Here is a 20887-nt window from a genome sequence, read left to right as displayed (position 1 = left end):
TTTTATCTTCGTACGTTTACCTTTTTTGAATTGATCAACCGGTCTAAGGAACATTCGGCTCTAAGCTATCGACAAGTTTCTTTCATTCATCCGAGACACGTATGACTTGGAAATGTTGAGTTAAGTCTGACGTGTAAATTTGTGGTTGTCATATTCGAAAATTTAGTTTCACCGCAACACGTTTTATAAAGTTTATCTTTTTCCATTTTAGATTTAATCAACTGTGTTTATAAAATAAAATCATAAAGTTACATTTTAGTAAATCAATGCGGCAACATTCTGATTTCAAGACATACTAAAAGTCTTTACGTAAATTTGAATTTTCTATTCATTATAATTTAACCAAAGAAAAGAAGCTTATGCAGCTTTGGACGGTTTCGAATGATTTACAGAAATACATGGTATCATATAGCCCAATAAATACAAACAGACATCGCTGGTGCCAGAAAAAGTGGAATAGTCGATTTGAAACTTCTAATAGAAAGAAAGACATTATGTATGAAAAATTGCCTCAGAAAAAAACCCAGCACAATGTACTGTATATGTTTTATATATGTATCTATAGAAGGAAAAGATAAAGTTGAAAAATATTTCCTCCAAAACATTTGCAGTGAAAATATATAGATTTGCCATCTAAAGTCTTTTAATATCTCTTATTAAAAAAAAATAAGTTAATGTATATTACATCAAAATTTATCTAGTATACAATTTCCTCTAAAATAACCAATAACATGAAATAAAAATGTTAATTAAATTAAAATCAAATAATTAATTTCATAATATTTATTCAAATTTAAATTAAACAGCTAGTAAGACCAATTAATTTAAGCAATAAACTAAAATAAATGTAATTTCAAAACCTATCTGACAAAAGAAATCATTAATTTTGATTATTTAAATTTAAATATATTTTAACAACTTTAAGGCCAAAAAATTTATAATTAGTTGTAACACATACATAGTCAATAATTATAAACCAAATCATAAAATATATGAGGCACATACTTTTTTATTTTTAATTGAGATTTTATATACTAGATTATATAATTTTTAAGTGGAAATTGTTTTTAAAGAGAGATATTTGTTGGGTTACACAAATAATTATTGGTTTTAAGTGTTTTGCATTTTGCAATTACTAGAAAACAATATATTTTAGAGTATCTAAAGTTATATTTTGCACATAATTAAATTTTATATAATTGGGATTTTATATACTAAAGAGTGTCAGAGTTTTTAAGTGAAAACATATTTTAGACAGGGACATATTTTGAATTACACTAATAATAAATGCTTTTGATACTTTTTCATTTTATAATTATTAGAAATCAAATATATAGATACTTTTTAATTATACCATGATTTCAAAATTAATTATGTGGTAATTACTAATTACATTGTTAACTAAAAAAAGGAAAAGGACATAAACACATACAAACACAAAATAAAGTTTTTGCACATTTTTCATGATGATTAATAGTCAGTCTTACAAATATATCTTTCCTCTTTTCAAAATAAAATAAAAATCAGGTGGATTCTCAATTTGACAATTAGAGTGGAAAACACTAATTGAAATTTCTGTAAAGAGAAAGAAAGTATATTCGAAAAAAAAAAAAAATCAGAAGAAGAAGAAAAAAAAGGCTGGCAAAAAAAGAAGAATTTTAAAGTGGCTAAGCAGAAAAAAGAAACAAAACTAAAACACTTTTTATTTATTCCTTTCAGCAGTCGCCAGCTGGCATTATACGTTTTGCCACGTGTTATTTTCTCAATGACCAGTAATCTAATGACGTGGCACCCACTTGCTTCACGTTCCACTTCTTCTCCATAAATACAGCTCTCACAATCTCTTCTTCAGCTTTCTCCATTTTCACCTCTCTCTCTCTGTGTTTTTTTTAACTCCGTTTAAATTTTCCGTCTGAATTTTACAAAGGAACACTAATGTCAGCTTTTGACGGCGTTGAAAATCAAATGAACGGTCCAGATTCATCTCCTCGTCTCTCTCAAGATCCTCGTGAGCCTCGCTCATTATTATCATCTTCTTGTTTCCCAATCACCCTCAAGGTTTCACTTAACAAAACTCAGATTTTCAATATTTAATTCGTATTTTCTAAAATTTAAACCACACTAATCTATTGTTGACTAGTTTTGACTCTGTTCTTGACTCTGTTTTTTTATTGGTTTCTTGATATTAGTTCGTTGATGTGTGTTACCGAGTCAAGATCCATGGCATGAGTAACGATTCTTGTAATATCAAGAAACTATTAGGATTAAAACAAAAACCGTCCGATGAGACAAGATCGACGGAGGAGAGGACGATACTAAGCGGAGTCACCGGAATGATATCACCCGGCGAGTTTATGGCCGTTCTTGGACCATCGGGAAGTGGCAAATCTACGCTACTAAACGCAGTCGCAGGGAGACTCCATGGATCAAACCTCACCGGAAAAATACTTATAAACGACGGTAAAATAACGAAACAAACATTAAAACGCACCGGATTTGTAGCACAAGACGATCTTCTTTACCCTCACTTAACCGTACGTGAAACCTTAGTTTTCGTGGCTTTGCTTCGTCTTCCTCGGAGTCTAACAAGAGACGTTAAACTCAGAGCCGCTGAATCGGTTATATCGGAGCTAGGTTTAACGAAATGTGAGAACACAGTCGTTGGGAACACTTTCATTAGAGGTATCTCTGGTGGAGAAAGGAAACGAGTTAGTATAGCTCATGAATTGCTTATAAACCCGAGTCTTTTGGTTCTTGATGAGCCTACTTCGGGTCTTGATGCTACGGCGGCGCTCCGGTTGGTTCAGACTCTTGCCGGGTTGGCTCATGGGAAAGGAAAAACGGTGGTTACGTCGATTCATCAGCCGTCGAGTCGTGTGTTTCAGATGTTTGATACGGTGCTTCTTTTGAGTGAAGGAAAGTGTTTGTTCGTCGGAAAAGGAAGAGACGCCATGGCTTACTTTGAATCCGTCGGATTTTCGCCGGCTTTTCCTATGAATCCGGCTGATTTTCTTCTTGATCTTGCTAACGGTACGTTCTCTTTTAAAATACAGCTTTTAAACTTTCATTTACGTAGTGTATGTACTAACACGATAATTAACTTAAATCATTATATGATTGAATTAACCGAATACTTTTACTATATGACTTATGATTCCCGTTTTATATTTAATTTGCGTGAAAGTATTCTTACACGAATTGACTGATGATAGGATGATTTTTTTTTAAAAAGAAATCATATTTATACGTGTATATCTATACGTATAATATGGATCTTTGGTATTGAAACCATGCATAATACGATCATGTGGGGAGGCCGTGAGGGTAGATATTTGTGTAGAAAACTACTATGAAAATAACAGCTCGACCCCAAAAAAAGAGAGTAATAAATGCTTATTTATGAACGTTATCGCCGACGTACGATGAGAGCTATGCAAGTCCAAGTTTTGATGTGTCCCTCGTTGACGATGGTCGTCGCGCTGGCTACAAATTTAATTACTTGATTTATTGCTTTGTCTTTGGAGTTAAACTAGCCCTAATCTATAGCTATTACATTAGTACGGTTCTAGCATTAGATTAATATTGATATAGCATCCTTTTTCTCACCGTTTTTTTTCCAATAATTGTTTATTCTAAAGTTAATAATTATGGGCAATTGGGGATACGTGTTAAGTCTTTCTTTCTCTTTTTTTCGAGTATGATTTGTATGATTTTTGGGGTCTAAAATTTTGGCATATTATATATCATCTGAATAAATGTTATTCCCTGCTTTTATATGAAAATCTTTTATCGCATTACCCATTACACTATTAAACCATGCTTTTTATTTATTTTTGAGGGATAATAAAAAGAGAGGAAAATGATATTAATTTTGGTTGTTTTTAAAAAACGGGTGTATAGGAAAACACCATGTGTCTAACTGGTTACAAGATGACGTATGGTTTTAGCGATGGGCATTGTGTTTTCTGTTTCCTCTTTATCCAACTTTTTCAAAAATTAGTTCGTCTTTTTTTTGCACTATCTAAACTTTTCCATTTTATCTCTTATCTTTTTCTGTTTTCCCAATAATTCTTATTCTCTTTTTCTTCAGCCAACTTTAAAAATTAACATCCTTTTGGCTTTTACATTCTTTTGATCAAAGTAGTCTTCTCACACTCTTTCTCTCTGCTTTTGTTTTATTTATTTTGTGTGTGGCGTTTAAGCTACACGAGTCGACGGAGGCGTGTGGTTTTGATTGTATGCTCTTACGTATTGTCCATAAATCCTTGATTCGGGAAAACTTTACTTTAGGAGATAACCGCCTAAGGGAACCCAATCACACTCTCGCATTTAGCGCGTGCTGTTAACTCTCTTTCAATCCTCATCGAAGCAATAAAACATAGAGCTTCGGGAATTGGAATAGTCAGAAGTCAGGGTACTCTTAACTCAGTTTCAATGTTTTTTGAGTCTCATTGTGATTTGTGAAGAAAACCTGCATAGGTATTTGCATTCTTCATAGTCAACTCTTTTTTTGAATATAAATAATATTTCCACTTAGGAAATAGAAAAGGACTTCTAGGAAATTTACGATCTTAAAATCTAAAGAGACGGATCCTTGAGGTCACGTTAATTTATTCCAATTCGTCCTTGCTAATCCTAAACAAGCTAGTAAGTACCAAATAATGGTACGAGTGTTTTGACGTTTTAGGCATATACATGATTAAAAAGTGTGGACCAAACTTATGTTCGTTTGGTCATTCAGTGTACTGATGATAAATATTCATTCTTTCATGGTCCTTATATACATATATATATATATATATATATATATATATATATACTAGGGACATGCATCACATACATGATTTAATGTGTTTTTTTGGGGATTGTTATAAGAGTTAAATGACTAATTTATGTGAACCGAAGACAAAACAAATCTCATGTCTTCGTTGACTTTTCATTTTTGGTAGGAGTCTATTAATAAGGGAATTGCTTCACAAAATGTATGTATGTATATATTTATATATGCACATGGTATGTATATTTTGGTGACGCCATAGGTAGAGTAAGAAGGCATTAATAAGATGGGGGAATAAAATTGGCACATAGAAATAGTTTGTTGCGCACGATGGCATATATACAGTAGTATTAGATTTCAATTTAATAATTTGGTGGGTATTAAGTTCTTTGTCTCCACGAACCATATGCTTCACATTCAATCTTTCTTTGTATTATTATCTCTGAAAAAAGCTCATTTCATTGAACCAACCATTCACATGACCATTCGATCTATTTCATGAGTATATAACTATATAATATTATAAATGTGCATGTATGCGATGTTCCATGGGGGGAAAGTTAATAATCGCATGCATGATCTTACTAAGCAAGAATCTTCTTTGACTAATTATTTCGTTATTAGAAAGATCAAATATGTTTGCTATTTTTTCACGAGGAGCTGTTAGGATATTGCTTTCAACGTCAAATTACAACAGTAAACTCCACTTGCTTTAACTTATTATTGATCAATTTGAAAGAAAAGAACAACATAATTAAATTTTCTATTCCAAAATTATTGCTTTTCCAAAAGCTGGCTTATGACATTTCATGATTACACTTGTCGAGTATTGACTATGCATTTGTTCATTTATTTATTGACTTTCTCAAACTTTTGTTCCACTCAAATTCAGTTTTAATCTTCTTGATAATCCTCGTAAGAAAAAAGCATACCACGTGTTTAGGATAGACTAATTATTCACCTTACTTAGCATAAGCTTATCTAAGGAAAAGTTAACTTCAAATAGATTATTTGATGATGCTCAAACATTTTCCATTTATTAAATTTTGGAATCGATATCATGAAGAAGCTAAAATTAAGAATCATAGTGGCGACCTTATATGCTTTCTTGGGTGGACTCTCTCGTCTCTCCACCTTGATTGGTCAGCTTTACTTGCAAATCATATCTTATTAATTAGTCAATTTATTAATTTAAAGATGTTTGCTTTTGTTACGATTAATAAATTAATGGGTCCAACATAGTGTCAAAACCTGTTTAAGTATATTTGTTTGGTCGGTCCAAAGAACACGATTGGCTGATTCGCTCTCGCCTCTGTTCGGTTCAATGCCACTTTGAATTGTCTTTTTCTTTTTATAATTAGGTTAATTATACTGGCCAATTAACTTTCGTCTATTTGGATGATAACTTGAGTGGTTCTTTTTCATTAGTAAATAGTTCTAATTTTGATTGGTAGATTAATTAATTAATTAATTAATCGCTAGGATATTTCGTATAATTAATTTATATCCGAGTGGTGTGTCATCGTAAAAATGCTAATGTCACGATAGTGATTAGCAAAAGCATGAAAAATTTCCTAGTTTCTAAAACACTTTTTTGGGATAAATTTATCTCTAAGCTGCTTGATTTTCTTTAATATGCAGGAGTTTGTCAGACTGACGGTGTAACGGAACGGGAAAAGCCAAACGTGAGACAAACGCTGGTCACGGCTTATGATACATTGCTAGCCCCACAAGTCAAAACTTGTATCGAAGTGTCACATTTTCCTCAAGACAACGCGCGTTTCGTGAAAACGCGAGTAAACGGCGGTGGAATAACAACATGTATTGCAACATGGTTTAGCCAACTCTGCATTCTCCTCCACAGACTTTTAAAAGAACGGCGTCACGAATCCTTTGACTTACTTCGCATTTTCCAAGTCGTCGCGGCTTCGATCCTTTGTGGTCTCATGTGGTGGCACTCTGATTATCGAGACGTACATGTAAGTACCAAACTTCATTTAAAACAAAACATTTTGGCGTTTTTGCTAATAATAATGTTGTTATAACAGGACCGACTAGGCCTACTCTTCTTCATATCCATCTTTTGGGGAGTACTTCCATCATTTAACGCGGTCTTCACGTTTCCGCAAGAACGTGCAATTTTCACTAGAGAGCGTGCGTCCGGTATGTACACACTCTCTTCTTACTTCATGGCCCATGTACTCGGATCGCTCTCCATGGAGCTCGTTCTTCCGGCATCATTCTTGACGTTCACTTATTGGATGGTCTATCTACGCCCCGGGATAGTCCCATTCCTCCTCACCCTCTCCGTGCTTTTACTATACGTTTTAGCGTCACAAGGACTTGGACTTGCCCTTGGTGCAGCGATCATGGACGCTAAAAAAGCGTCTACAATCGTGACCGTGACAATGCTAGCGTTTGTCTTAACCGGTGGTTACTACGTCAACAAAGTGCCATCCGGAATGGTGTGGATGAAATACGTTTCCACGACGTTTTATTGTTACCGTCTTTTAGTGGCGATCCAATACGGGAGTGGGGAAGAGATATTGCGAATGCTTGGATGTGATTCAAAGGGTAAGCAAGGAGCGAGTGCGGCGACATCGGCTGGATGTCGATTTGTGGAGGAGGAAGTGATCGGAGATGTTGGGATGTGGACGAGCGTTGGTGTTTTGTTTTTGATGTTTTTTGGGTATAGAGTATTGGCATATCTAGCTTTGAGACGTATCAAACATTAAATAAAGAGAGGGAGAGGGGGAGAAAGTTAAATAAAAATGAGTGGGTAAATTTAATTTTTAGGGTTCTAGTTCGGAATATTAAAACGTCGCTAATTGTAATTTTGCGATTTAGCGACGGGTTCAGTTTTTAACATGTGAAAATGAAAATGACAAGTATTTTTAATTGTTTTTAATAAAATGTATATTTTCACCTATTGGTTTTGTATTGTTTTTATTGTCAAAACCTATTGAATGTTTTGTGTGATATTAAAACAGAGAAAAAAACAGAGCCATTTGTGATACGGTAAAAGAAAAACAGAGCCATTTGAGTTTTCTGAGTAGTCAAAGACTCATAGTTAATGGCCCATGGGCTTGATCAAGGCTTATTTTGATGGTTATACTTTTACTGGTGGTGAACCCAACTAGTCTGGATTCAAAAAGTTATTTTAGATAAAAATTTAATTTTCAAACTACCAAAAGATTGAGATTCATTCACAATTTTTTTTCCAATTAGTTAAATTTATTTTTCCAATAAAGTATTAGAGAACAAATAAATAATAGAAGTGGAAAATGGTCACAAAAATATAAAAATTCTAATAGGAAAAATCTGTATGAAGTCAAAGATTTGTATCAAGAAAACTAATTTAAAGCTAGAAATTTAAAAAACATTAAAAATTCCTTAAAAATAAAATCTTGAATACCATAAAGAAATATTGTAATTAAAGATAAAAGCTCACAAAATTTTGATTAGCTTTTTAATTATCATTTTTTTTTGCTAAAATCAAAGTAGTCACAAAAAATATTGGCTGATTCATTTTATTTTTTAAGTTAAATGTCACATTGTAGGCAAGGTAATTACAAAAATGAGTGGAATTATAAAATTATCTACATACCGACATCATTCAACCGTCAGATTATGGATTAACCATTTGAGACCGTCCATTTATGAGTCGGTTTAAATTGTGACATAAATGGAAAATGTCACCTCTCACGCGTTATTGAAAAAAAATTCCCAGATTCTATAAAAAAGAGAAATGCAAACATTTGCTCCTGGAACAAGAGTCTACCACCTCATCATCATCGTCTTCTTCTTCTTCTTCTGCTTATCATCGTTCTTCGCTTCAATCGTCATGGCTGATGAATATACCGGAGAAGCAACGGGATCGTCGGAAGCAAAGGTTCACATCATCTACACCGAGAAACCTACCGATGAAGAACCTAAAACCTATCATCTCCGTACCCTTTCCTCTGCTCTCGGCAGGTCTGTAATCAAATTGCAACTCTCGATTTCCATGGGTTATAGATGCAATTTGTCTTGGATGAGATTTTTTTTGGGTTTGATCGCTTTGATTTTAGGGTTTTGTTTCTGTGAAATGGGGGATTTTTCAATTTAGTAGCTGAAATTGTTTTAAAGAAGAGATATTGTTGTCTGATTACGGATTGTCTCACTTTATGTTTATAGTTTGGATTGCTTCAACATTGATTCTATGTGTGGATGTGTTTGTTCTTATGTTACTGATTATTATACAGTGAGGAAGCTGCAAAAGATGCTTTGATTTACAGTTACAAGGAAGCTGCTTCTGGTTTTTCAGCTAAGCTCACTCCTGAGCAAGTCGCTGAGATATCAAGTACGTTTTTTTTTCCATTAGATTTCTCGTTTGATCCTGCACTTGTAACTTGGAGAGCATAGAACCCGTTGAATGCATAAGTCTCTAGTAGCTTCTTTGTTTGATTTAGTTTAATTGGTTTAAGTGCTTATCTGGTTTTGAACTTGTGATCATCGATTCCACTGAAACAATGAAAGATCCAATTGTCACCAAGGTTGAAGTAAATTCCATTTTTAGTCCAAGTTCATAAACTGTTCCATGATTTGTGATGTTTGAATGTTTCTGTCAGGTTAAGATAGGCGCATGTGAACCTGTAGAAATAGAATCATATAGTCATGAATGCACGATTTTGTGTATGTAGGCTTAGGAAAAACAGGATAAAGTTTTCAACTTGATCAATGTTTTTTTTTTTTGTCTTTGTTCTGTTTTTCTTATATGCTTTTGGGGATTTGGATGTTGCAGAACAACCAGGTGTGATTCAAGTTGTGCCAAGCCAGACTTATCAGCTGCACAAACCTGGTGGTGGTGGTGGTTTCAAGTTGACCTAACTTGACTTTGTGTATTCTCTACTTCTCAACTAAACCTGTTGCTTTACAGAAACTAGTCTGTTGTTGTATTGTTGTGACTTTGAACCAAGTATCTAACTAAAATAATGTTATGAAGTTGCTTTGATTCGAGTTGTTCTGTGTTGTTGAGTAACTGAGTTTTTGTCAATATATTATTCTAAGATAAATGTTTCTTCTAGTTCCAATTTCAGATGGTTAAATTCTGAAAAGAAACGATCATAATAAATCTAGAACCAAAATATTTCATGGTCTCTCGTCTTGTACAAAAAATTGTATTATTTCTGTAATTTCTTCTCAACCTCTACTTGCCAAATAGTAAGAAAATATGACAACAAAAAAACTATCAACGAATCGTTACGACAAGTGACAAGTAAACGAATCAGAAGTTTTGTTCTGTTGTGTCCTCTAAACAAGTTAAGTGTATTCTTGTTCTCTGTATGGCATTGAATGTTAGGCCATGTGTATTGTAAAGATGCTTCTCCCTGGCTATTCAACAATCTTCTTTCTTTTCAGTATCGTTGGAAGAATAGAGATAAACCCGATGAGGAAAAGCACTGACAATGTCTTGAAATCATACAGATCTTTCACCGATTTGAGATCTCCAATAGCAAGGCCAGCCTGCAATAAACAGAACCAGAATTTAAAGCCATGTTCTTCGCACTTTATGTAGATGGCGAAAAGAGATGAAACACAGGAATGTTGAATGATAGCATATCATAAGCGGAAAGATGGTGAAGGATGGAGGTAAAAGAGCTTACTCTGACAGTTATATAAGCTGCAGGAATGAGACCAATCAATGTCGCCAAAAAGAAGACATGGAAAGGTACATCGACTATAGGAGATGCAAGATTGATAAAAAGATTTGGCAGAGTTGGTGTTATCCTCAGAAACAACATATAGTTCAGAAGCTTATCTCTACGCTTACTAATCTGAAAGGTATAAAACCACAACTTAATCAGTACCAAGTCAAGAACTTTCACAAAGATCATTTCATCAACACAACAAAGAGACTTACCTCTGCTTGAAAGAATCTTAATTTGTCAGGCCATAGCCAAGTAATCAACGGCCGACCAATCAATTTCGACAAAAAGAAACACGAGGTAGCTCCTGCTGTTGCATTGAAAACAACCAAGACAACACCTTTGAATACTCCAAAGAGAGCTCCAGCTAATAGTGACATGAAGATAGTCCCTGGAATCATAAAGGTCTGCATAAAAATGTACGTTGCACAATACCCTAAAACAAACTGCGCCGGATACTCATTCGCATAATTTGCTAGATTATCTCTGAAACATCAACAACAAGAAAGATTACAGATTTTGTCAATTCCAATCATGACACCAACACTAATCAGTAAATTCTCCTAATTGGCTACAAAAATTGAGTCGTAAGATTAGAAAGAAAGTTACTTGAGCAAACGGAGATCAGCGAGGCTTCTTGGAAGTTTGAGTTTGCCAAATTCAGCAGCAGGCATGGTCATGTAGATACAACAGAGTCCAGAGGAGAAGACGAGGAAGACACCGAGAGAAACGGCGAGTTCCCAACGGCTAAGAGGGAAGCGATCAAGTTTAGATCTTTTACCCGATGGAGAATCATCATCGTCTGAAATAACACCAAGCTCTTCGTCTCTGGTTAGAATCCGAGTCGGAGCCATCACCGAAGAATGCAACAACAACAAAAGCCAACGATTTCGAGATCGAATCTTTAATTCATATGTGGGATTGGTTTACGGAGAAGAAACCAACAACGATCTGGGATTAGATCTGAGAGATTTTGTAGAGATTTAATTGCATTTTTGATTTCAGTGATGAACCCTAGATGATGCTTAAAGAGATCGATTTCACGATTTTGTTTCTTCAGATTTTAATTAACGTACGAAGAAGAAGAAGAAGAAATTAGAAATTAATTTTTAACGGCAAACGTGTTGGCCTTGTAGATTTTTGACGGTGGCTTTTAAGACCTTCTACGTGGATCAGAAGGTTTTGACTTGGACTTCTTAATTGAAACCTCTTACTCGATGAGAGGGTTTCTCAATTAAATTTATTTTTTAACTCATTTTTTTTATTTATTATTATATGCTCAATATTGATCATGGTCAATTTTTTAAAAAATATGAATAAAAAGTTTTTTGTGTTTATGTTTTTTTTTTGTTTTTTTTCATCACCTTCTTCACATGTAAACATTTGTAGTACATATTAATACGTACATTAATTAATTATATACATGGTGAACATATGATTTCGATTCAAATCGTGCATTTTGGGTTTGAGTTACAAATTTGAGGTTTGATTTGAAATTTTGAAAGTTAGGAGTCTGATCAGAAATTACAAGTTCTCTTAACTAATAGGCCACCACTCAAATAAAAAATTAATGGGGGTAGAATGTATGGATGAGTTACAAATTTGGACAACAGAATAAATGAATAGAAAAACAAAGGGACTAATTTTTAAAAAAAACAAATCCACCTTTGTGAAATTCAACAACAAATTTCTACGTAATAAACACAAACTTCTTTTACAAATAGACAGTTATAAATGTTATTTTCCAGATGGAACAATTAAATCATAGAATACAAATCAATATATAGAAGTGTGTTTTTTTTTAATTACGAGTCAGGGAAGCATCCAAGAGAATGATGAATATTAGCTTCGACCTCATTATAGCTTTGATGCATGGAAGGGAAGCTTGGCGCCGGATTATACGACTGCGTTTCGAACATAAGAATATTAGGGTTATGCGGATGTATGACTTGTGTCTCAAGCAAGGTATCTAGTGTTCTCCAATCCACACAGTTAAAGCTCTTCTCTTCTTCTTGCTCGAAACTCTCGTTCTGATCTTTATTCGTCCCTAAACTAGGCGACAAGCTCGGGCTGTCCAACTGCGGGAGCTCAATGTTGCCATATTGATGCATCGATGAGGATGTATTATTAGGATTGTAGTGGTTATTGCTCATGAGCATTTGATTAAGGTTATGACTTGATGAAGATGCACCGATATGATGACTCGTGTTCATTGTCACTGAAGATGAGTAGTTGTTACTACTTTCGACGTGGTAGAGCTGGTTCTGCCATGGCTCGTACCCTAATGGCCTCTGGTTTGGAATTGGCTTCCTAAATGCTCGACACACCACCCAGCCTTCCTCCTATAGTTCACAAACATATAAAGTTATTTAGATAACAAGTTATTGATTTAGTCCTGTTTTTTTTTTTTTTCTTTTTTTTTAATTTTAAACATTATTGAATCAAATGTCGTCAAACATGTAACATTATTGCTTAGGTTTGATAGACGGAGTATGTATTGTACTATTTATTAGTAGTTTTTGGATGATTGCTTTGATAGTGAATCGCGTATCAGTCAGAGTCTTTCAATGTGTATACCTGAACCGGGGCAAGCTCGGAGTTTTGGAGACGGTATTCGTGCATGATCCAATCGGACTTTCTTCCATTAGGAGCTCGACCCTTGTAGTAGACAAGTGTCTTCCGCATTCCGATGACACTGTTTTTTGATAGTACCGCCTTGTCTCTACCCGTGGCTTTCCAGAACCCAGCCGCAGTGGCTCGGTTGGTCCTAGTCCCGGTAGGGTACTTCCTGTCCTTATGACTAAAGAAGTACCACTCGTTTTGCTCTTCATACCCTAGTTTACACCTCGCTGCAAATGTAAAACTAAATATTAATGTCATAAATTTCTTACATTACAAAAGGTCAAAATATTAGAAATTTTATGTTTCTTTAAAAAAAAAAGAGAATATTGAAAATTATGTAGTAAAGTAATTTCTAAATGTGATATGATTATACTTTTCAACCGGTTTAATTTCAAAAGAAGTATTATGATTTATGATTGTACTATACATCTCTTAATTTCTTTGTGAAATTCTTTTCACACTCCGTTTATGAACATACAAGTCAAAGAAAGTAGGCTCTCTCAATCACTTCGCATGCCAAATTCATCACATATTATTGGTTTTCAAAACTTATGTCATAACTAGACAATTTACTGTCATTCCATGCAAAGGATTAATCAATGATAATCATTATACAAAATCCACGTTGATTAATATAATTACCTTGTATATCCCATGGCTCCATTTTGTAGAGATCAATCTCTACAATGACATCTAAAGCACTCTTCATTGAATTGATCTTCCTATCTAGGTAATAACCCACAAGCTCTTCCTCTGTCGGATGAAATCGGAATCCCGGTGGCATTGACGATTGCATTATATTATCCATCCACGATGATCCTATAAACGTATTTAATTTGGAAAATTGTTAGAGAAATGAGTAAGAAACAAGATGGAGAAGTGGCAGAGAAGAGAATGATATGAAGGAAAATGAAATGTATATAAACATAAGCGTGTCTTTTTGGAAGCTATTGCGAAAACCTTAGACAAACAAGGCACAACCTTAAAGTTTTGTATTTGGGACCAAAACCAAAGCCTATTACAAGCTTCGTTATATTTAATTATAAGAAAGGGATCGAATGGCTCTTGGGTCCAATGAAATTCCAAAAGCTGTATGTTGGGTAATGATAGTGATGTTACACACGGACGCACACGATAATATACTATATACCTATAAATATACAAACACATATATATATATATACATGTAACTAGATATTATATCCAAAAGCTTGGATCTTTAAGCTTAAGGCTATCGCTATTATATGTTGCTGATGATGGTTATGATGTATTTTTATGGGACCACCCAACAATGGAGGAGCTGTTACTATTTTAAAAGAAAAAATGCAAAAGCTTGATAGAGAAAGTTTTTGGACCAGAAAAAAATATTAGGTTTAAGGGTTTGTTTCGCCTTCTACATACCGAACGATGCTTATAAATGAAAAGATTGAAACTTTGTATAATATGTACTATATATAATGACATAAGGTAGTATTATAAGACCAAAAATATACAAGCAGTACTGTATATATCTGTAACTATATGTAAAATAATCGTATATAAAGGCTATGTAGCCGAAAAGCTTGACGGGTGGAAGTCACTGAGGTTGGAGTGTGTTACACACTCTTTGTCTTGAGTTATTTTCCTAGACTATCTATATAATATAAATTATATTATGGTGCAACAACAATTAATTTCCAAGAAACAATAATATCTTAGAAACACACATAGATTCCGAAATCCCCACCATGATTGATTTCAATTCCCCAGTTTACTCTAATATTTGTGGGTCAATCTCAACAGGACCACACACATGTATACTATTCAAGATATGAAACGATACAAAACGATACTATATGTAATATGTATGTATTTTTGAATAATAAAAACGTAAAACACAAACGCCGATGTATCATCATCTGGTTCGTGCATGAAGTGAGTACAGCAACAAAACAAAAAAACCCTAAAAGGAGCAATGGGGTGAAACTTACGAGCTAATAAAGATTGGACGAAGGGCTTGTTATTTGCAAGCGATTTTCACAAGAACGATCTAAAAGAGAGTAGCAAAAGGAAGAAGGAGAGGAAGATTGAAATCTCTGGTGGTGTGGATCAAATGATTGTTAATATAGCAAAGACAAGGAGAGTTTGGCTTTTGATTAGATCACATGCATATGGACCAGCTAGAAATCTTAGAGTGTATATATAGGTTTATGCGAGTATGCTTAATTATATGTATATGGTAAGTGTGTGACATGTGGGTGCAAAATGATGATATAAGAAGAAGGAGAAGAAGAAGAAGAAGGAGATGAAGGAAAGGTTTGATTGCGCGTGGGATAGACATCTACGGTTTGTTTTTGGTCGGCGTCTCTCTCTCTCTCTTACCGCAATTTTTTGTTTAAAGTTTTTCCAATCTTCTCCACTTTACCGGCAGTTACTGCACAAGCCAAACCTTTTTTTTATTTGTCTATTGCTCATTAGTTATTATTACATCACACAAGACAAATCCTTTAGATTAACGGTTTTTATGTGGCGTAATTAGGTCAAATGGATGTTCCGAATATATCCAAAAACTTCAGTTTGATTGGATAATATTTCATAACACGATTCCATGTATTATCAATAAAATCAGATGACAAAAAAATTACGTTTTGAATATAATTAATCTATTTTCTTAAAACACTATGTTCAGCTACACACCATAAATTCTTATACCATGTAAGATATTTTCAGTAATAAAACCTAGTTATAAATTGTGAGTGGCTTGTTGGAAATTCACAATTCAAGGATTAAAAAGGACTGGATTTGTAAACCCGAAGAAGAACTACAGAAATATATTCCTATATGTTTGCTGGATCAGGTACTGATGAAATGTGTCTTAGTTTTAGTATGTCTTATTAACCCATAGATAAGACACGTAATACCTCAAAGTTGTTGAGATATTACTATTAACTTTTTTGTCAAAGAGATATTACTATTAACTTATTAAGTATATAAACATCTCAACGTCGAAAGGATTTACACGCATGTACATTTATGGATTACTACGTAAATCTCACTCAATATACCACCGCAGCTAATTTTATAATGTGAGTCTAGCTAGATCCACTCGAAACCACAATCTCAACTTTTTCTTAAATGATTAAACTAAACTCAGATTTATAGTAAACCTAAAGGAACGAACATTGGCCATTAAAACATCAGGAATCGTGTATATATGAACATTATATTATGAAAGAAAAAATAAGGAGAAGAGTAAAACACAGGAATATGTTTCATATGTTCTTAAGTCTTTCTCCAGCAATCCAGCTCCCATTGTCTGGTTTGGTGGCGCCGTCCTTAACACGTGTCATTACGAATGTAAGACACGTAAGATTCAGACCTGTTTCTATCACATAACTAATCATTTGTTCCTCATCTGATTTATCCGCTTGCACGGGTCCACCCAAAGCCGTTGGCTGTCGTTTCTTTTACCTCATCACCTTTCGGCTTAAGGTGACGTCATCTCAGTAACTCTTTGACCCTAGTCCAAAGAAAAATCCAAAATACTTAACATATGACAAGGTAGACACAGAATTCGAGGAGAATGGATATATAAAACAGAAAAAATGAAAATTATAACAAATATTGGGTACCAAAAATAGAAAAGGCAAAAGAGGTAGCACTTGATTTGGAGTCAGATTCACATGCATGCCTATTTGTCTACTGCGCGAGGGAGAGAGAGCCTTTTGTTCAAATCCCAAGACCATCTATCCATTAACCCTTTCACACCATTCACTTTTTTCGTTATATAAATGTCCCTCGATCCCTAATTTTCCTTTCTCTAATCATAGTGTCTCTAAGTCTCGTTATACACACACACGTATATAACAATATAACCCCTAATTCTTTGCAGTCGAACCATATTTATGGACTCTTTTATGTATGGCAATATGGCATATACGAGTTACGTTCACCATGTAGAATGACTACGCTTTTTTTCTTTTTCTTTCAGTTTCGGTTTAGTTTGATACTACTAATTTTGGATATATCATGAAGCACCAAAGCATATCTAAGCATGCCTTTTGTTTCTCCAAAAAGATAAAATGATTTCATATATATATTTTTATTAAAAGAATTGGCTATATATGTTACGTATAGATTGATTTTACTAAGTCGTGTCATGAGATAGCAAATCATGTGTTTTTCTTATTTACAGATTATCGAAGCTTTTTGAACTATACTTTTATCAGTTTTATTATCTATACATATGATGCATTGAACTACATATATGGATGGTCACAACTCACAAATCATAGTGCGTGTGTACTTGCCACTCTTCACTAATTATAATTAGCGGTAACTGTAATTAGTGGGTTTAGCAATTTAATTTTTGACTTTTTTCACTCAGCATACGTCAACGTGCTACTGAACCTAATTGAAATTCTCATCTGGAGTTTTTTATCCACTACAAAAAAAAATTGAAGAAACAAAAAAAAAAAATTGAAGAAGATAGTGACGCCACTGTAAACTAGTCCTTGATTCCGTCCTAACTATTGGCTGGCCGGTTTGATATCCTAAGATATTTAATCAACTAAAATATTTACGAGATGTAATAATTAGATTACCAAGCAGAATGCTTCAAGCATGAGAACAAAAGTAATTGACACATTAGACGACCGTTTTTTTGGAGGCTATCTACTTTACCGCCCACGAATTAAAAGTTTGTTAATATCACTCACGCCAATATCTTGAAAATATGACAGTTTGGTCTAATTAAAGACTCCAAGGTCCTTTTATCTGTTGGAGAATTCGAGGAAATCTATGATATCTAGACATATATATTAACTATTCAAAATATATATAGCAAGAACATCTCAATATTCTGTTGAGTGATGAAAAAAACACTTGGCTCGTACAAGAATTATTATCCACAAGAAAATAGAACTATTTAACTGAGTCTACAAACAAATAAGTCTGTCATGTTTATTGTTATCATTCAAAATTGTATGAATGATTTGTTTGTATAGTAATCTAATTACAAAATTATGGAGAAATGTTCGTTTACATGGGTCCATACTGATTAAAAATGTAAATCATGAACTTAATCTGATAAAATCATTACAATCTGATGTGATCTACCGACCTTTCACTTTCTATTATTTTCTTTTTATTGTAGTCCATTTTAATTGGACTGTTCACCAAACCGCCAACATAAAACATGTATAGTGTACTATAAAATTATGGCCGCACACACCAATTCTCTCCATTGGTCACTTGGAAGATTAGTCACATAATATTATATTACACTTGAGGAAATCAACAAGACTGTAAAATGTATCACGTTATCAACTCTCTTATTTGTGACATCACTGTACAAAGATGTGGTCGTTGAGGGAAACAAAATGGTTATCAAACTATGGCTAATATATCAACAAATGTTTGGGTGTTTGTATTGTGCCCAACTGCAGTAATTAGCAGTGTTTATGAGATCGATTGAAAGGTCAAATAAGATAAGATTAAATCAATGAAATGAGAAAAGAAAGTTTCCCGAAAAAGAAAGTAATAGATTTGCTTTGGCTGAAAGAGTTAGCTTAGGATCTTGTCTTAGATTCTATCCTAACTGAACTTTGACAACGACTGGTATCTAGAAACAAGCTTCAATGTCGTCATTCTTTTATTTACCAGTTTTATAATAAAGAAGACAAAAAAACATGACTTCACTTATTTTTTTGTTTAAAGATTTAGAGGAACTTTAATAAATCCAGAGCTATATATATATATATGTGAATTTAAATCATTAAACAAAAAAACTGAAGTCATATTTCTTTCTTTTGTAATATTCACCCCTTGTAACAATTTTGTGCTTATGGATCAATGTGTATTCATATATAATTCGCTTGGAATTCTATCTTTACGCTTTTCTCCAAGTCTCACAGAAATATATTTGAACCCTGAAAGATATCATATCCACCAATGAATTATTACCAGCTGATCTTGGTGGCAATAATAATTAGGAAATAGTAAGTCATAATTAGTGTTACTCATAGGCTATATATAATAATCATCGTCGATTTTTTAATTATCTCATAGGCATTGATTTCAAATTTGTCTTTACGTGAAAAATTTCGGATTTTTTTTAATGGAAAGTATATACTATATGAAGAATTTGAAAACTGTATCTTTAAACTTCGAACCCTAGCTAATGTCTTTTCTTTTTTTAAGAACTAACATCAACAAATACCCATCAAAAGGAAATCGGAAGTTCATAACGTGGAATTTTTATTTTGTACAAGTGATCATTTATATCAACTCAACTCAATGAAAACTGTTACATGTTTGTCAGTTTAAATCGAAAACGATTCTGTTCTTTTCAACTCATTTTGTTGAGGTTAATGAAATGAGAAATCAAAGGATTAACGAAAGTTAATATACTTAGCCGCAATTAATGATGAACGGACGGTGGATGGATATCGACCACTAATTCTCCAAGTGACCCCTACAACCTCCTCTACTTGTCTCCCTATACCACATCCTATCTGGTAAAGATTAAGTCAAGACTTCCCACTAAACTTTCACTTTTATTTTGATAACCTAACGTTTTAAAAAAACAAATGTAGATATTATTTAGTACGTCAAAACTTGCTAAGCATGTACATACAATGATACAATTATCAGCACTGGTGTTTTGTAGAGAGATCACATATTCACATTCACAAGTGAAGCGAAATCAAGCGGGCACATCTGTTTTTATGGTTGGGGCGGTTTAGTGGGAACTTATATTAATCTTGAGATTGCGTCTCTATCACAATATATCAAATAATAGTTCCATACTGTTAGAATTATCTTTAAATGTTCTACATGGAAATTTAAAACTTTTCTTATTTTATTTTTTTATCATTCGCTTTTCGTATCATGTTTATGAGTAAAATCAACGACAACATAAAACCGAGTAATACCTTGCAATCCACTTTTTTTCTTTTTATTTCCCCTTGTATCATTTCTGCTTGTACCGTACAAGTCCTGAATTATAAAATTCTTATATGTGAATCTGAATTTGGAATATGGATTTCAACAGTTATCCAGAAACCGAATTCGGAAAATGGATTTTAACAAAATGAAAACTAAAAAATTGTAATGATGAGAGAAGCAAAAACTTCTAGAGTTTTTGAATGGAACAGAGAGGCTGATGATGGCATGTCGGCCCACACCCCCAAAGTTGTCTCTTTGATCCTCTTGCTTCTCTCATACTTATTCATCTTTCTCTTACATTTATTTTTAGTTTTCTTTTTGTCTTTCTTTTAGGTTCCTTTACAGCTTAATTATTTATAATTAGAAACTTTTTAAAAATTAATTAGCTTTGTACTTATTTAAAGGAATATAGTTTGATACTTTGATGGCTCTTCTTGAACAAGGGCCAAAATTTTGTTTTATTTTACATTATAACTGGTTTAAGGCATTTAGCTATTATATTATATTTATGGAGTGGAGGTAAGAAGACAACATTTTTCTAAGTATTCTAGTTTGTTTTTTTTATTTATTAAAGCAGTAAGTGCTTAACCTGCACTATGCATGAGCAAAAGTCTAAAAATGATATAAAAATATTTTGTAATAGATTTGAGATGTTTTGTTTCTCACTTTGAATGAAAAAAAACAAACTTTTACTAAAAAAATTGTTGTCGGTTTATGTATAAGAAATTAAAGTTGAAAATTGAACCAAGATAAACCTACGTTATGGATTATAGGAACCAACCATTGTCTTCACTTCATCTTTCTCAACATACTGTATGTTTTTGATTTGAGTCCGACCCGAATTAGTCAAGTTTCAGTTTTAATGGGCTTCATC

At 33.4% G+C, this 20887-nt stretch overlaps 4 protein-coding genes, 2 long non-coding RNA genes and 1 other non-coding gene across 9 annotated transcripts; 3 read left to right on the top strand and 4 right to left on the bottom strand.

Moving 5' to 3' along the window:
* The first annotated feature begins 1850 nt into the window (after window positions 1-1850).
* Window positions 1851-7705, top strand: ABCG25 (ATP-binding cassette family G25). The gene is made up of 4 exons (NM_105854.1): window positions 1851-2058; window positions 2190-3030; window positions 6419-6756; window positions 6826-7705. Exons 1-4 carry the CDS (start codon window positions 1936-1938, stop codon window positions 7510-7512), a joined length of 1989 nt encoding a protein of 662 aa, NP_565030.1. The 5' UTR covers window positions 1851-1935; the 3' UTR covers window positions 7513-7705.
* Window positions 7706-8457: 752 nt separating this feature from the next.
* AT1G71950 (Proteinase inhibitor, propeptide) lies at window positions 8458-9915 on the top strand. Its single transcript, NM_105853.4, has 3 exons — window positions 8458-8752; window positions 9022-9119; window positions 9561-9915. The coding sequence occupies exons 1-3, from the start codon at window positions 8526-8528 to the stop codon at window positions 9644-9646; spliced, it is 411 nt and encodes a 136-aa protein (NP_565029.1). The 5' UTR covers window positions 8458-8525; the 3' UTR covers window positions 9647-9915.
* On the bottom strand, window positions 9097-9583 carry AT1G09287. Its single transcript, NR_139597.1, has one exon. It is a non-coding gene; the product is annotated as an other RNA (long non-coding RNA).
* Window positions 9851-11575, bottom strand: AT1G71940 (SNARE associated Golgi protein family). 2 transcript variants are annotated; one of them, NM_001198447.1, is made up of 6 exons: window positions 11074-11575; window positions 10680-10950; window positions 10423-10593; window positions 10224-10282; window positions 10023-10150; window positions 9851-9954 (listed from the first exon to the last, which is right to left on the bottom strand). In NM_001198447.1, exons 1-6 carry the CDS (start codon window positions 11316-11318, stop codon window positions 9908-9910), a joined length of 921 nt encoding a protein of 306 aa, NP_001185376.1. In that variant the 5' UTR covers window positions 11319-11575; the 3' UTR covers window positions 9851-9907. The 2 variants fall into 2 exon arrangements, with proteins under 2 accessions (NP_001185376.1, NP_565028.1); NM_105852.3 differs by having other exon boundaries at window positions 9869-10282; window positions 11074-11568.
* Window positions 11576-12107: 532 nt separating this feature from the next.
* Window positions 12108-15397, bottom strand: VND7 (vascular related NAC-domain protein 7). 2 transcript variants are annotated; one of them, NM_001334512.1, is made up of 4 exons: window positions 15057-15397; window positions 13729-13905; window positions 13042-13313; window positions 12108-12806 (listed from the first exon to the last, which is right to left on the bottom strand). In NM_001334512.1, exons 2-4 carry the CDS (start codon window positions 13892-13894, stop codon window positions 12270-12272), a joined length of 975 nt encoding a protein of 324 aa, NP_001323397.1. In that variant the 5' UTR covers window positions 13895-13905; window positions 15057-15397; the 3' UTR covers window positions 12108-12269. The 2 variants fall into 2 exon arrangements, with proteins under 2 accessions (NP_001323397.1, NP_177338.1); NM_105851.2 differs by lacking the exon at window positions 15057-15397 and having other exon boundaries at window positions 13729-14079.
* A 992-nt stretch (window positions 15398-16389) lies between these two features.
* Window positions 16390-16829, top strand: AT1G09283. Its single transcript, NR_139596.1, has 2 exons — window positions 16390-16557; window positions 16709-16829. It is a non-coding gene; the product is annotated as an other RNA (long non-coding RNA).
* Window positions 16495-16868, bottom strand: AT1G09277. Its single transcript, NR_139595.1, has 2 exons — window positions 16748-16868; window positions 16495-16572 (listed from the first exon to the last, which is right to left on the bottom strand). It is a non-coding gene; the product is annotated as an other RNA (non-coding RNA).
* Window positions 16869-20887: the final 4019 nt, after the last annotated feature.

This window comes from Arabidopsis thaliana, assembly GCF_000001735.4.
Source record: "Arabidopsis thaliana chromosome 1 sequence".
Taxonomy (NCBI): Eukaryota; Viridiplantae; Streptophyta; class Magnoliopsida; order Brassicales; family Brassicaceae; genus Arabidopsis; species Arabidopsis thaliana.
This window is presented reverse-complemented; position numbering and strand designations above follow the sequence as displayed.